Below are 16,669 nucleotides of genomic sequence, written 5' to 3'. Positions count from 1 at the left end.
TTTTTTTTTTTTTTTTTTCAAAAAGATGATGGAATTCAGTCAGTGCTTTTAAGGTTTGTAGTTTTGTTTTGCCAAGTGCTAGCTGACCACCATTCCACTCATTATAACGGTGGGGCTTGTAGTAATTTCTGCCTTTATTATTATTTTATTTTATTTTTTTACACTGAGCAAACTATTTAAATTGATTTGGTTTATCAACATTTATGAAAGTGGGGCAGATTTAGGTTTAAAGTAATATTTTAATCTGTTAACATGTTTTTGTTCTGACTGGAAGTGATATTAACATGTCCGAGCACCCCAGCCAGTCTTGACTTAAATCTTAAATCTTTAGCTCCGCTCTGTGAGCGGAGCTAAAGGGCGTGGAGGCCCTGGAGCTGCAATTATAAGAAGAGTTTGATTGCTTTAAAGATTATCAGTCATTTATTTAAAAATATTTAGTTTTTATTCCTATTTTATTTTATTATTTTATGTTTTTTTGTTTTTTTTTGTCTTTTTTATCTTTTGAGAGATGTCACACCTACCGCGAGAAACCAATTTTAAATCTGACTTTGACAGAACAATTTGGATCTTAATTGTGAATAAAAAACCAAGGTTCGGAATATGCTCATATCAATGTTACTTGTTTTTCTTTAGTGTGATATTTAGCCAACTCATATGAGCTAGCTTCTTGCTTGATAGAAGGTAAACAGCATTTCAGACAGCTGCCAGTAATTATTACACACTGTTCCTCTTAAGATCATTAATAAAAATGGTTTTAATTTATCCAATAAAAGAAAAAAAATGTCTTCCAACATTTTCAATCTGGATGTTTAAAGCTTTGTTGTGCAGCTTTCTTTTGATGACAATGATTAAATAATGAAAGCATTTTAATACAGCAGAACAATATCAGATGCGATTAAATCTGCTATCAGACCAATGAATATCTTTCCTTTTCCGGTTTTCAACCATCACATTGTTCTAACTTAAACCACTTAGTCAGCAAAAAAACAATTATGGGTCAAAATAGTCCTTTTAAGGCTCAAACTTTAATGCATTGGGGGATAAAAGAGACCTAAATACACCAGCTGCATGATGAGAGGCCACATGTCCCACAAATAAACCGTTTACTGCAGAATGGTTCCATGAGCAAAGGAGTAAGACATTTATAGAGGTTGACTGTTAGCTGTTGCACTGCAGAGGCTGACTGGAAGCAGCAGATTGGATTGTGGGTAATTGGCCACCATCGCTGCCCACCTCTGAGTTTCTTTTGTTTATAGATGGTCACTCATGTCAGGCCTCACACGCTGCATGGCTTTGATTATATGTTGTCCCTGGTGAAAGTCATATGCCACTTTACCAGCATTATTCTTCATGTTAGCATCCTGCTTAAGGCTGTACGGCTCCCATATGTCAGGATTAAACTGATTTATCAAGTGCCCTCTGTGTATTTTTAATCTGAGGCCCAGATTTGCAAAGTTACTAGAAGTTCTTTTGTTTTTATTTCCATAAAAAAGTAATAAAAAAAGCATATCTACCCTGGAAATGTAAGTAATCAATAAATCATATGACAAAGTCAGCCTTTGTGGTAAAAAAAAAGATTCAAAATAGATAAAACTTTCAATCTTTTTTATCTGTTTCATGCTTTGCTTGGTTCACTCTTAACGTCTTGAGGTCTGCTATAAATTGTCAATAATATCTGAAACTTTCAAAAATAATTACGCAGAGACATTAGTGTTCTTTTTTGAAAAGCAAACATGATCTAAAGTATAGTAGTACTTAGATTAAGCAAGGATAAATAAAGGTTCGAAGTCTCTGTAAGGGTTCGTTGTCAACACAGTGACACAAGTGCTACGCATTAGCGTCTGAAGAGACGATACCCAGGGGCTATTGAGCAAACAACACACAAAATATATATTTTTTATACAAAGAGTGAACGCACTCTGTGAACTTAGACATATCTTTCTGCTGTTTTCCTCCAAATATGTTTTTGTGGAAGATCCTATTCACTGATTGTATTTACCTTCACAGAAATACTGTCCCATTGTGCTCTGCTGTGAGAGTAAGACTGACATACCTGCCCACCAGGTCATGTCTGCACGCGTGCCGTTAACAATACGCACCCCTCTGTTGCCAACTTAACAAATTTGTCACTAAATTTAGCACAAACAAATCGGTATTGGCCAAAATCATAGTCTGTGGGTCAGACTTTTTAAAGATCAGTCATCAGCCAGAGAATGGCGTTAGCTGCACCCGTACTACTTAGTATACAATAAAACAGCAATAAATTAATTTTGATTGAGTCATTAGAGAAGGGCGAGTTTATAAGCTGAAAGAGCTCCGTGGGTAACTCGTAGTTTAATGAAAAGCAGCTGTTAATCTTAAAATGTGTAAAGAAATAAATTATTTTTAGGGCATCACCTTTCTTGTCCCTGAAGTTTGCTACAGACGTTTTAACAGGTTAGGGGAAAATGTTGGGGATACACTCTAAAACTGTTACTGTGGTTGATGCACATGCTTTAATGACTAAGGTTTTGTGCTGTGGATTTTGCCTTTAAACTAAATGATTTTCCTGATGCAATGTTCCCATTTATATGTGTGAGGCTGCACTTTAAAAGCTGGTGAGCATCTGTGCTTTTTACATCTTAAGTAGATGTGGTTTTGGTGAGAAACTTGGATAAAAATCCAATGACTCAGTGTTACAACACAGATTTCTTTTGACCTACTTCAACTTTTTTTTTTTTCTCATCAAATATTTCCTAAGAACAGTTTCTCCCCTTCTGGTTGTCAGTCACATCAGACCCTATATCAGCCATTGGCCCAAGCCAACTTTCTCTCACAACGCAGAGGAGTTGGTTTAACAACATATGTTAACCAAAGCGATGACAGGAAAGAACAAGAACAGCTCTGCCCACGGGTTACAGGGAAAAAATGACCAGAGAGAAAAGAAGGAAGTGACAGTCGAGGCAGGAAGGGAGGAAAGGTGAAGAGCAATGCTACTTTTAATCTACTACGCAGTTCATGTTGCATCATGCAGTCCATTGTCAGTAAATGATGACAGCACTGATGCAATGTTCTGTACAAGAATTTGCATAAAGTGCAACTCATTTGATCAAATCTGACTGGAAAACAGTTTTGTTGTTGAAGTTTTGCGCTTTGGACACATGCTGCAGCATGTCTTGGTATGGTAATTATGGAGCTTCTCTTCATTTTCTTTTAATTAACAAAAACCAGTTTGTGATCGTGATACGCTGGTATGTAGTCATGACTTCTCACCACCTATTCCCTTACTTAATTTGCTGCAAGCTTCCCAAACACACCCACGTGTTCGATGAATTAGAGGTGATGCAATAACAACACAGGATGCATATGAAGCCATAAAAGGTTATCGCAGGCGTTCTGTGGTTTTACACGGTACATGTAAATTAATTGAGTCGTTGCTTTGTGACAGCTATTCATGTAAAAACAGGGCTCCTGCATACAAAACAGTCTGGGAAAAAATGGAATGGGACATAGGTGTTTTGGATTTAAGGAAAAATATTTGAATTTCCACCCTTTATTTCCAAAGATGCTCAAACGGCGATACAAGTGTATCGCCATTTGAGCAGTGTTTCTGATGTTTCTACATTCTGGTCTGTACTACATTTGTTGAAATATAAAATGCTAATTTTAGAAACAGAACCACAGTGATGAGAAATTCAATGTATAAATATTTGTGACCTAAGGAACTGATGAGATAAAAAAAAGATGAAAGCAAGCATGCAACATTTTGCACTTGCAATCTGTAAAATCCTGACATTTTACCTTCTTTAAATGCTTTAGAACATGGCTATGCATGGCTTTTGGAGCATATGAATAAAGTTTACTTTGTAGAAGCTTATTATAAGCATTTGTGTCAATCATCTGAAAGTGTCAAAGTATGGAATTTCAATATAGAAAATGTGTAGGAAGCATGTGTAGGACTCAGGTCAGCCACAGAAATATCAAATATCGGACCGCCTGTGGAGCAAAATGTCTAGAGGCGTATCTGTGTTGTTAAGATTTTTACTCGTCAGTGTTTAAAGGATTGTATTCCTCCAGTTTTCTGTTAGTTTTGTTAATGAGACTAAATTAAACCACATACACTGCAATTCTCACCTCAAAATATTTTTTCTTCTATCATGAGTAAGGAGTTAAGTGTGCAGCACATAAGAGCTGTTATTTCTAACTGCACCTTTCTTTTTTAGATTCTACTCACCCAATCCTACCATTTGTCTGCTCGTCTGTCCCTTTTCTTTGTGTGCAGCATATCATTGCTCTGGTCTAGACTTGCCCAGCGATGCATGCAGGCAGTTAACGTTTTGGGAGTTTCCCAGCGTTTAGCATGCTTTTCAGGCTGCATAAGCTTGAGCCTGATACTCGAGATTAACCCTGATGGCCTCACTACATGACTACGAACGTGTTCCCACTTATCCATCCTGCAATTCTGAACTAGGGAGATGAGAAACAGTCTGGAGATTGAAAACATTGCATATACACCAGCTTGCTTAATTTTGTCGAATTTTTATTTTTATTTTTCATGTACATTATTTTTTAACTTTTTTTTGGTTTAAGAATAGGAAGACAAACATGAAACCCCACCCCTTGTGCAGCTATTTTGCTGTTTGTTCATGATTTGACTTGAACTGGATGCTATACCTCAAATCAGGTCAACCCTGAAAAATGCAAACGATTAAGGTTAAGCTAGTTAATTCCACATTGTACATAAACTCCATGATTTTACAAATCAAAAACTGTGTTTTAAACAATTTTAGAAGAGCACTTACAACTTAATAGACATCTTGCTATATATTAGGTTTAAGTGTGGATTCGTTTATTGCAGGTTTGACTGGACTGGGTATTTAAAATGTTCAACTAAAGCTGAGCAAATGTTATCCACAGATGTTAAAACAGTGACATAGCTCTTTAGAATACTTGTGTACTAAAACCCAATGGCAACTTTCATGTTTGTCATTTTCACTGGTGCACTGTCGCTCCTAATGCGTTAGCATTCCTAACTGAAAAGATATTTACTTAGCATCCATCATTCTTCAGGTCTTGTTTAGACTTTTATAAACATTACTGTACAAACAGTAACAATAACCTTGGAAAAGTTGTGAACATGACGCACTGTCTTAGTTTGGTAAAAGTAAAAAAAATTTTAAAAAGCACATCTGTAGTGTGTGACTTCTGTCAAAAAATATGACTCCACTAAAGTATAACAACCATTATCCAGGGGGGTCCAGCAGCAGACAATCTATCCAGACATAGTTCCTTGCAATCCTTCTGTCCACTGATCTGTTGGGTTTCAGTGCACTGCAGTATGTCATGTCTACGTGTGGATTAATGGCGAGAGTTCAGTTGTATAAAGTTGTGGAATTAACCCTCCTGATTTGGTGCACAGCTCTATGGTACTTGTGTCGGCTTGCCATAAAGCAGAGCTCTGCTTTACACTAATCTTATTCAGGTCTCTGGCAAACAGTAGAGACAATACTGTTCCAGCAGCTTCCCATAGTGCATTGAAGTTATGAAAAACCTTCAACCTGTCTCTAAGTGACAGCTCAATGACATTTCTAGCCAAAGGTGAATTTTGGTTTTGTATTATTAATGGGAAAGGCAAAATTTTTCCACCACTCATGATGAACCAAACACACGGGACATCTATCAAAGTTTAATGATTTTTCAACTTTCTTTTGCAATGTAGCTAGACCGTGTGTGCACGTTTAGGTGTACAAACTACAAATTCCACATGCACGAATTTCACCTTGGAAATTCTTTGCTGGAGTAGGGCAAGCGATTGTCACCTCCTTGTACAAGATCTATATGAAATGAATGGAGAGGGAGTGATATCACCTCACATGTTTCAAGCCCATTATTCTTTGTTGATTGGTCACTACCTTGTGTTACTGAAATTTAACCAGGCAAACCTGCAGGTGTTTAAGACCTGATCAGCAAACCTTGGTAAAGACTTGTGGGAGAAATGTTTTTGCACATTGAGACATTGTAATCAAGCTTTCAGGATAACTCCCACAATGAACAAGGAGACTAAGGCATTTTAATCGCTCTTCCATATTGAAAAAGGAAACTGTCCCGGCTTCACGTTACCCCTGGCGATTCTAAATGCCAAACATTGGTGAGTGCTTCCTATCTACAACTCCGGCTCGTCCCCTGTTACTATTCTAACAAAGGGCCTCAGATGGCCCATAAAGCCAGATTATTGTCATAGTGGGCATAGTGTACCAACTGTTGCTCCTGCTTCCTTCCTGCTTCAGGGAATAATGCGTTCCAGCTTTTATTGGAGTTTATTATTGGAAGGGCTCCCTGACAGGTCTGGGAATGCTATTAATGGGCAGGGTATTGTTAGCCACGAGAGAAGGCTGATGGAAAGGGGGTCTTGTAATTCTGAAACACTAGCTGATGGACAGGGAAAAATAAGGGATGCATGTGCCAGGAAAAAGATGGGACCCTCCTGTCAACCCCTCACAGTGGATTGATCTCAGGCTGAGGAGGTGTCAGAACCTGAGTAAAAGTAGTCAGAAAAGTGCTATTTCTGTCACCAAGTTCTGCTGCGTTGGACACAAGCCGCTCAGATCGCAGTGAAAAATGCTGGGCTGAGAATGCCAAGTGTCTTAAACACATGACAAGAGCAATTTAGCGTGATCTTACACTTGGCACTCTCTGGGGGCAAAACAGGGTGTGAGCCCACACTTGAATTAGAGACTAACAGAGATTAATTTAATACTTGGGAGTTTTTAATGCCTTGCACTTTCAAGTCTACAGCGGTTTATTGGATCAGGTTGCCAGCATCTATAAAAATCACATTAAAGACGTTAAAAACAAATATCTTCTTTTGGCCTATATAATTTTCTGGCAATTTCAGATGCCAGTCTCTCTCTCATTGGCCTAAGATAAATATTGGATCGAAGATGATACAGACGCATGGCAGAGGAAGACATAATTCTGTCAACTTAGGTCTATTCAGTGCCCAAATTAGGAGTACATTTTGTTCTTAAAGGAAGACGCTGCTCTTATTGAATTATTCAGTCAGCATATATTTTCCATAAGTAATCACTGAAAAGATTGCACTGATTTGGGAAAAAAAATAATTTATTTACCTTTAGGTGAGAGCAAATGTTATCCATGTTAGTATTTATTTACCAAAAAAGTAAATAAAAGTAAATAGCCCTAACCATAATGTATGTTAATAGAGACAGCTGCCACTGAATGCTGTAGTAAACGATGTAGTAAATTCACTTTGATGCTAAGAGAAATTACTAAAATATCAGCTGCATCGTATATTCTAAGGCCTGGGAAAGCATGCTTAATGTTATTTCATGTTTATATATTCTAGAATTGCTTTTTATATTCTTACAATATTGACCATAACATTGGTCAATATTGTATATTTAGTTCTGCAGTCTTAAACAAAACTGTCATATATAGTTATATGACTAGTTATAGGTGGATGTTCTTAATTTTGCACCGATTATTATTTATTTATTTATTTTTATTATTTTTTTAAAATCCTGGCTAATGTTAATTTCCACTTTTTACAAATAATTTTGACCAAGATGCCAACCATGCAGATTATTTATCAAAATCCCAGGGTGAAGTTAGAAAAAAATAAACGTTGAGTGCTTGAAAATACATCATAAATGGTTCATTTGTATTTTTTGTTTATTAGCGTAAGACCCAAAACATTAAGTCTGTCTAATCTGGAGGAATGTAATTTAACTGAATAAATCAATAGGCAACGAGAACATTTTCCTTTTCAAAAGGAACGATGTTTTGTAATATTTATGTCGACGTTGGCTTCGCGACTGTTGGCGACTGTTGTTTATCAACAACTTCGACTCACTGCTCTATGAATACTCAAGATGCAAAATCCCACTAATGCTAATCCACTATATTTATAATGTGCAGTTTTTAACATTGATAATGAATCAAATCCTAATATCTTCTGGTAATACGATTAGAAATTGCTCTTAAAGATGTGCACTCTTTTTCAAAGAAATAGAAGGTATCAGTGGTTTATTTTTTCAAGTGACGTGTTTTATCATCAGCCAAGGTAGTGCTTAAAACATCTGACACAGGTTTAGCTAGTGCGTTGTGACAAAATAATTGGATTACAAGGTCCAGATTGAACTGGGGACTATTGTTGGGGCCTGTGATACTTACCCCCTGTGGTTAAAGCCCTAAGAAAGCCGTTTCTTCCAAACTGACGGATCCGAAGGCCATGTAGATGGATTTTCCTTTTCACTTCCTTTCATCAAACGTTAAATCTCAGCTTTCAAACTGCTCAGATTGTGACTATAGCATCTTTTTGTGTATATTCATGTATCAAATCTGTACATTTTCCGCAGGGCTTATTTTATTCATGTAGGAAAAAAAAGATAAAATAACACATAGATTTGTTTTGGCATACACAGCCTTCAGCAGAGCGTGCAAAATCAATTCAGTGAAGAGTCTGTACAGACTCACATGTCTGCAAACAGCCACGCTCGCACTGCATGAGTGCTGCTTCTCTTTCCTCACTGCTCCTTATTTTCTTTACCTCTTATGTTTGACCAATGTTTTCTTCGGCATTCAGGCTCTCCCTTGTTAACAGAAAATCCAAACATTCAGAGCAGCATGAAAGAAACAACTGTTAACGTTCTCCTGTTGTTGGCCTTTCCGGTGCCCTTTTTGTTTCACAGCTGTAGGGTTTTGTCATTTTGATTCCCTCCAAAGCTACACTGAAGGAAAAGTTTCGTTGAATGTTTGGATTTATGCAGTAACATTTGTTATGACTGAATTTGCACAGATAGCTTCTGGAGTTATGCACATCTTTCTGGTCCCAACATTTAATTCAGCCACTGTCAACTGTTGCCAACTCCAGTTGGTGATTGCACGGTCTAATACTAAAAAAATGGGTTTTATTTGTCTTTACTATAGTATTCAAAAAAAGAACATCCACTATTTTCAGCTCATAAACACATCAACCAAAGGGAAAGTAAGCTAATTTTCAGGGGGGGTTAATGTCTCAAACAGCAATAATTAGTCATGTGAGTAAAACCTGTAAGTCGCTTTTAAAGCCATAGCCACTCCTTGATATATTGGTAACACTCAGCTTAGTTTGCTACAAAAAGCAACAACACAGAAAACTAGGATGTACATGTCTCTTTACGCCAAACTCGCTTTATCTCGGTGACCTCAAGGCACATCCGCAGTTTGCGATCCCCTCTTTGGATCATTTGCCGAACCATAAATATCTTTCCAGGTGAAAACAATTTCAACAGACAGTTTGTGTGTGCTTTTGGAGTCCCTTGTTTATTTCCTCTGAGGTACTTGATAAAGTATTAGATTGCTGGGCTACATGTGAGAATAACCCACATTGAAGCTGGTTTACTATACCTTTGCATTACAGGTGTGGGTGTGCCCAAGTCCAAGTCTAGTCCTAGACAGCTGCCTTCCTGCAACTTTTCGATGCATCCCTGCTCCAACACACCTGAATCAAACGAACTTTTTGTTACCAGGCCTCTGCTGAGCTGGATGACTGCTGCTGAGGGAATTCAGCTACTATATCCAGGTGTGTTGGAGGAGGTATGAATCTAAATGTTACCGGGTGGTAGCTCTCAAGGACTGGCCTTGGGCACCTCCTGATCTATTGTGCAAATTACTTAAATGCATGGAGTCAACATGATCTCTACTTTTTGCCCTTGGAGTTTTCCTTTCAAAGAAAATGAATAGACGAAGCACACGGGCATGCGTTTACAAGGAAACTAATCATTAATGATCTTCCATCCTTTGCTGTTGCTATGAGAGGACTTTTCATCAGATTCGTCCTTACTCCGTTGGCACCATAAATTGTTGTTTCAGTTTGCTTGAAACATATTTTTAGTGGCCTTCATTTATTCCTGGAAAACAATCTGCTTGATGTGGGAGCAGCACAACACAAACCCAGGCTCTCTGTCATTGGCCACTGGAGCAGCTCACTTTAACCACTAACCGTGTGGAGACTTTAGCTGTAATTACCCATGAAGTGTTTATGCTGCTGTGCTGTCCTCACACCCACAAATCATGCTCCTCTTCTTTTTTCTCAACAGCACTTGTCCTGTTGGGAACATATCAGCCCTGTGCATCACAGCTATAGCTTGAAACATTATTTTCCACTTCTTTTCAACTACAGTTTCATAATTTACCCGTCAGAGGCAGCAAACGTGCAGAGACTCGGCCCACTTTCCGTCTGGCCTTGGCCTACTTGCCTGAACTCTGCAGTGTTGTTTCTGCTCCCTCTCCCACCTCGGTTCCCTCCCTCCTCGCTCTCGTCCTCCTCAGAGGAGTTTCGCTGATATTCTCTGTCACAATCCTGACACAGCACTTCCTCGGTCTCGGCTCGCTCCTGCCCGGGGGCTCTGACTGCTTCTTTTGGACAATGCCCATCTTTGTTTGTGTCTCTCCCCCTTCGTTTCGGGAATCCAGGCATTGCTGGTAACCACTGGTGGACCAGGATGATGAGGTCACCGACTCTCTTTGGCCTGCCCTTGCCACTGCCACCAATCCCTCCTGAAACAATAGGAGCTTTCTCCTTTGGGCTGATACAGGCCTGCAGACAGACAGTTGTGGAGACAAGCTGTTGCAAGTCAGAAACATCCTGCTTTTGTCATCTAAATGTAGCTGGTATTAATAGTTAATTCCAGCCCCAATTAATCCTCCCACTTAACGGATGTGTATTTAAATGTCCTGGTTTTTGCTTAGACCGGTTTTCATTTTTTATGCTTGTGTGCAGCCAGGTTACACATTTACCTTGCCAAGATGCTTTTGTTATCAGGTTTACAAGGCTCGTTTAGTTAGAAAGCACTCCTTTACTTTCAGGATGAATCGAGGGGAGGAGACACTTTCATTTTTAGGTCTCATTGCAAACCTGTAATTCCAAGAAATTTCATTCAGTTTCTCCTTTCTGTCGTTTGTCGACACACAGAGTGAATCTGGATCACCTCTGGTAAAAGGCTGGTTGTCTGTAAGAAAGAGTTTCAAAACTTTTCTAAAGTTTAATAAGGCATTTAACCTATACATTTTATCAATAAGCGTACACACCCTGAAGCAATCTTTAACTTTCATTAAAGATTGCCACTGACATCTGCTCTCTTCTTCTAAGGATAGATGTTTTCTAACTGATTTTGTTCTGAACTCTGGCTTGGAAAACCTAAACCTTTAATGACCTCTCTGTGATCTCTGTTCTTTTGACAATGTGTCATTTTGTGTTGAGCCTAGCAAACATTTTAGAATTGGACAAACCTTATAGACCTGATAGCATAACCAGAGGTTCGAATTTGCTTTAATCAGATCAGGTCCACAAGGCTTTGGGAGAATTTCGACAGGTCTGGATGCTTTCTTTGACAGAGGAGGCTTTGTCTTGGAACACTTCTTTATGAAGGTGGTAGATCACAATCAGTGCTTACCATAAACTACTGGAGATTATTTTATGGTTCGTTTGTCTCTTGATATAGTTTATGGCCTTGTCTTTTTATCGTATATCCTACTTCTTCTGGCTTGTTGAACAGTTGAACAATGAGGTCCGTTCAATCCAATGTAACATCACTGCTAATTGTAGCTTTGGCTGAAAGATGCAAACAAGCAAATGTCAGGACAATGTGCCCAGGACAACATGACTTTACTTATGTTAATCATAATCTTTTTTAATTAATTTTACCTGTTTTATTTTTAAAGGTTCCTCCCTAATTAAGCTCTTTGTTTTCCTCCTTTGCATTACAAATGTTTTTTTTTTTATTTATTTACTTTTTTTTTATCATTGTTTTATAATTTTACATCACAAGTACTTCACATTGTCGAAGGAATGTGGACATGTTTGGAGCCGAAAGAAGAGTATTTTAAAAATCATAGACCTTTCTCAACAATAACCTCGAAAATGTTTGATGTATGGAAAAATTTGATTTTTTTTTTCTTGTTTATAATTGAGTTAAGACTCAAACTGGGTTATATGCTCATATAAAAATGAGCAGTGTGTTTTTACTCTTGATTTGTAAATCATTCCTAAATATTGCAGGCACAAGAGCAAAGTCATTCAATATTTTTTGTCACATTGTTATTGTTTATATATAATAAACTTTTTTAAATCTTTCATTCATGAATAGATTGTTCATCTTTAGGAAAAAAATTAAATAAAACTAGATAAATTCTCCATCATATAAATATCACTGCTGTTCACAGCTGGAGTCAGATGGTTCAGTACTTTTCCATATGAACCTAAATCAGGACATCCTTCAGCACAGCCTGCTTCCTTTATGCTCTTTTAATAGAAATAAGACTTTTCTTCCTCCTTCTGGGGCACATTTGTTTTTAGTTACCATATTTTTCCCGGATGCCACAACAGGACTATTTTCTGCTCCTTATAGTTATAACACACTAAAGTTGCTTTTCCACGAGTTGAAATATCTGAAACAAGTAGTTCAGCATAAAAATGAAGCTTATCAAGAAAATCAAGTGCACACAGTTGAGTTTAATTTGCTCTATATGGAGTTTAAAAAAAATGTCTTGCCTGCTTTGATCTAATCGATCATGAAAAGGCGCAGACAGCGCTCTATGTTCATTTACTATACACTATAATACAATTTTAATTTCTTTTTTGTTGTTGTTTTTCCCATCTTTGATGTCTTCTCCAGCACTTGGTCCACTGGGATGCTGGAAACCCAGAGAGTTTGCTTCAGCTGGTGAAGGAGCTCATCCAGCAGTACCATCAGTACCAGTGCCAGCGCCTGCGTGAGAGCTCCCGGCTCCTGTTTGAGTACGACAGCCTGCTGGAAGATCCCAGTTACGGACGGAACCTGGAGATTTATGCTGGACGGAAAAACAGCTGGGTAAGAACTTTTATATACATAAAACAAAATAATAATAACCCTGCTTGTTTTTTCATAACAAGCAGGATTGTTAAAAAAAACAAAAGACGTTGAAGTAAAAGAAAGATGAGCCACATGTAATTAAACTAAGGTAATGTTATGCTTGAACAATAAAATGTCGCAATCGTCATATGACTCTTGTTTTGTAATATTGCATGATTGCAATCTAAAAGAAATAACTGATACAATCAACAGGAACAATTGAGTCATAGAACTTATTTTTTCCTGCTTCAAGTCACTGTTATCGGATGTCGGCCTTGTGTGTCGTTATGTATAAATTTGTAAAAAACTGCAAAAAAAAAACTGAGAAAAGGAAGCCACAAAACCCAACTGGTGAAGCTCCGTGTTGGAAAAGTTTCAGAGAACATATGTTTAATGATATTAGATGACGATTATCAGCATTTTTCAGTCTTGCTGTATAGGGACAGAAATTTCCAGCTAAGAAAACTGCAAAGAATTGGTCATGTTTAATTTTAGTTAAAGAAAAAAAGCAGATTAATATTCATTTGTATTTCCTGAATTTCTTTAACTTTTCTTTTTTTTTCTTTCTCTGTCAAATATGTGTGCTATAGTTTTATTTTCATCTTTTCTTATATTTTAATAAATATGAAATCAAGTAAGAATGAAAATACGCTGCTTTGTTGACATTTACTTATTTCAAAAAATCAGCTAAACAATATCAATATCATCTTTTAATAAACCTACAATTAATTTCTGTGACAAAAGAAATCAATAAGAACTATTTAGCATTTACTCTGACAAACATTTTTGATAAAAACTTAACTTCTAAACACCAGACTAATGCAGTGTTTTGGTAGAAATATTTTTTCTGCATTAGCAAACTCTATATTTCTCTTATTAAGTTTGAGTTTGTGCTTCATTCTTTTCTGAGGCTGATTTTTCATTGCTAGGTAGACATATACTGTTCCTTTTCACATCAGGAAAAACCTTTTCCCTCTAACGGTGTTGAAGATTTAAACTCCTTCTGTGCTGCTTGTTAAATAGCAGTGGCCCTTACGGAGTGGGATGGACAGACGTCTGAGAGTCTGCTAACTGAGCTTGGCCGTCACAGTGTCTGTTGACAGGTGGTCTTGGACCTTGATGTGTCACCATGGTAATGTTGATCTGTTATTGGAAATGGCAAATGAAATGGAAAGAAGTACTGGCTGCAACACTTGAGGACTGGTTGCAAAAACTAAATACATTGATAGGAGGCAGATTCTCGTGTCCGCATGACTTCCATACAGTTTGGGTGAAAGAGGCCATAGCCTGGCCCGTTTATGAAAAAAAAATGTTCTGAAAAAATCTTAAGAGAAAATTTTAAGAGAGGGGGATTATGTAAAATCCACTTTTTTGAGTTTCATATCATGTTACTATATTATTATTCCTTTATCACAAACCTACCTGGAGCTTTGATTCTTTCATGGATGTTTGAGAAATACTTTAATCTTCCGTGGCAGCCAATTTCAATGTGTCAAACTGCAAAGCCAAATTTCTTTTAAGTTATGTCTGATATGTATAGAATTTTTATAACAACTGAAGGTAACATGAGTACTTGATTGTGCTATAACATAAAATATATAACACCATCTACTTATCTGTTAGGAGGTCAGACCATGATAAATTTTAATTTGTTAATGTTGAATCATGTTGCGTTTCTTTATATCGAGAACTAAAACAGTTCAAGAATTTTAAAGAATTTCAAGTTCTGTTAAAAACAGTACTCTGCTTTTATAACTTGTATAGTTTATAGTTTGTATAAATCCAGATTTGTTATTCCATCTTAGACTAAACTACTTGCTGAAGTTTAGTCCAAGATGGATACCAAGGTTAAAGCAGGCTTCTATTATTTTAAAACTCTGATCTTCCTGTAAATCCTGATTTGTGAACATTAAAAGCATTGTTGTGTTTTTTATTGTGGTACGTTTTAGTAGGGGATTTTGATTTGGAAAATGTTTAGCAACACTCTGGGAGCAGCGAGACATTTTATGAGAAACTTAAATAAAACTTGTTTATATACGGTAAAGCTTTTATTTCGTTTTGAATTTATTTGATGTCGTTTCTTTCAGTTTTCTGATAACCTCCACTTCTGTTTTGTGTGTTTCCAGACAGGAGAGTTTTCAGCCCGTTTCCTCCTTAAACTCCCAGTAGACTTCAGCAACATCCCAGTTTATCTTCTCAAGGTAGTTACCACACCAACCTGGAACCCACATCAACCATGAGCATCTGTCAAATCACGCACTTCCTGTATGCCGTGCAGGCACAGCTGCAGACTCCAGGATCAGTCATTACATGAGCTGTTCTTGGTTATTACAAGTCTGCATTTGTTTACATATGTCAGTGTGTTTTGAATGTTTGTGTCGATAACAGAGGGATTTATTCAAATGAACTGCAGTGCAGCTGTGTATATGTGTGTATGCGTGTGTGTGTGTGTGCAGGCCTCAGTGTTGAGGGGCTGTAAGTTGACTAATCAGCAACTGTCACTGTGAATCTGCTGTGAGCGGCGTGGTGTCTGCAGGCAGCCTAGCTTGAATACAGTACGCACACACACACACACGCACACGCGCACACTCTCGCGCACACACACACACGCACACACACACACGCACACACACACACTGGATATATCTATAAATATTTCCATGTCTGTCTCTGCTCCCTCTTTCTCTTCCCTCGCTGATGATCTTTAGAGGCCGGAGGCTTCCACTCTCCGGCCTCTTCCAGCCTGGCCTGTGCCCGTGATGTTGAACATACGGGAAACAGCAACCATCATCAGCTTTATCTTGTCAGACCTAGGCCTCGAGACTCGTCTCTCTCTTTAAGCAGGCTGTGAATGGACTCATCAAGTCAGTCACATTTCACAGCCACATTTCGCCTCATTCTGGGAATTTGATTTAATTTATTTTTGTCCCTGTGAGATTTTAGCCAAGAAAAAGGTTTAAGCCGAGCCCCGAGGGAAGCTTTATTGGTGACATGCTGACTGTCACTTGCAGAAAGGATGCACACACTCGCTGACCTTTAGCCAGTGGGTGGTGGTGGCCCTAAAAGCTGTGAAACAATATTGTCAAGTGACTCTGAAATATTTAGCTTTTTTTGAGTGCTAAACCAAATCTTGAACATATATTAATATTCTTGTCACCCTTATCATATCTTTTTCATATATGCTCTCAGTATTGTGCCGTATTTGGCAGCTGCAGGTATACATAGTATCAGTAAGGGAGTGCTTGAAGACTTGAAGAAAGAAAAGTAATGAACATCATCAGCCTACACCTTGTCCACCTACGCGTTCCAAGGGAACGGGCCCGTGCTGCATATAGGCAGTACTGGACCGCATCCCAAAACCGATGACCTGAATTTTCATTTTGACAGTTGTCATGCGATTGCTTCTGCCAGTGTGTGTGTATTCTTGAGTCAATTGTTTCCATGCATTGCACATTTCTGCTCTGCATGCAACTCCGTGGTGTTGCAAGGCAGCTGAAGTGTAATTAATTTATTCCTGCAATCGCTACTGACAGAGCAGATGAAAAAACTCTATATAATCCCACACAAAGAAGCGGTGGGACTACGAGTTTAATACTCGGTGGATTATACCTCGTGCACATCATTTGTATGAAATATGTGCATGTTCTTAGTCACTCAACTTAAAGCCTTCTATTAGGTCAATGTTGAAACATGCAAGATTCTAGTGATTACCATAATTGTTTTTCTTTTCCATGCAGAAACTGAAAAGAAGTCTCAAGTGGCTGCAAGAACATGTCTAAAACATACATGTTTAAAAA

The 16,669-nt window shown here is 37.9% G+C and overlaps 1 protein-coding gene across 1 annotated transcript in view; it reads left to right on the top strand.

Moving 5' to 3' along the window:
* babam2 (BRISC and BRCA1 A complex member 2) overlaps nucleotides 1-16,669 on the top strand; it is an 81,265-nt gene that overhangs the window by 13,162 nt on the left and 51,434 nt on the right. Inside the window, exons 5-6 of the mRNA XM_008399672.1 lie at nucleotides 12,657-12,851; nucleotides 14,999-15,073. Coding sequence (XP_008397894.1) covers nucleotides 12,657-12,851; nucleotides 14,999-15,073 — 270 coding nt within the window. The remainder of the gene's footprint in view (nucleotides 1-12,656; nucleotides 12,852-14,998; nucleotides 15,074-16,669) is intronic.

Source organism: Poecilia reticulata, linkage group LG22, assembly GCF_000633615.1.
Source record: "Poecilia reticulata strain Guanapo linkage group LG22, Guppy_female_1.0+MT, whole genome shotgun sequence".
Classification (NCBI taxonomy): Eukaryota; Metazoa; Chordata; class Actinopteri; order Cyprinodontiformes; family Poeciliidae; genus Poecilia; species Poecilia reticulata.
Note: the sequence above shows the minus strand (reverse complement) of the source record. Positions and strands in the feature narration are given on the sequence as shown.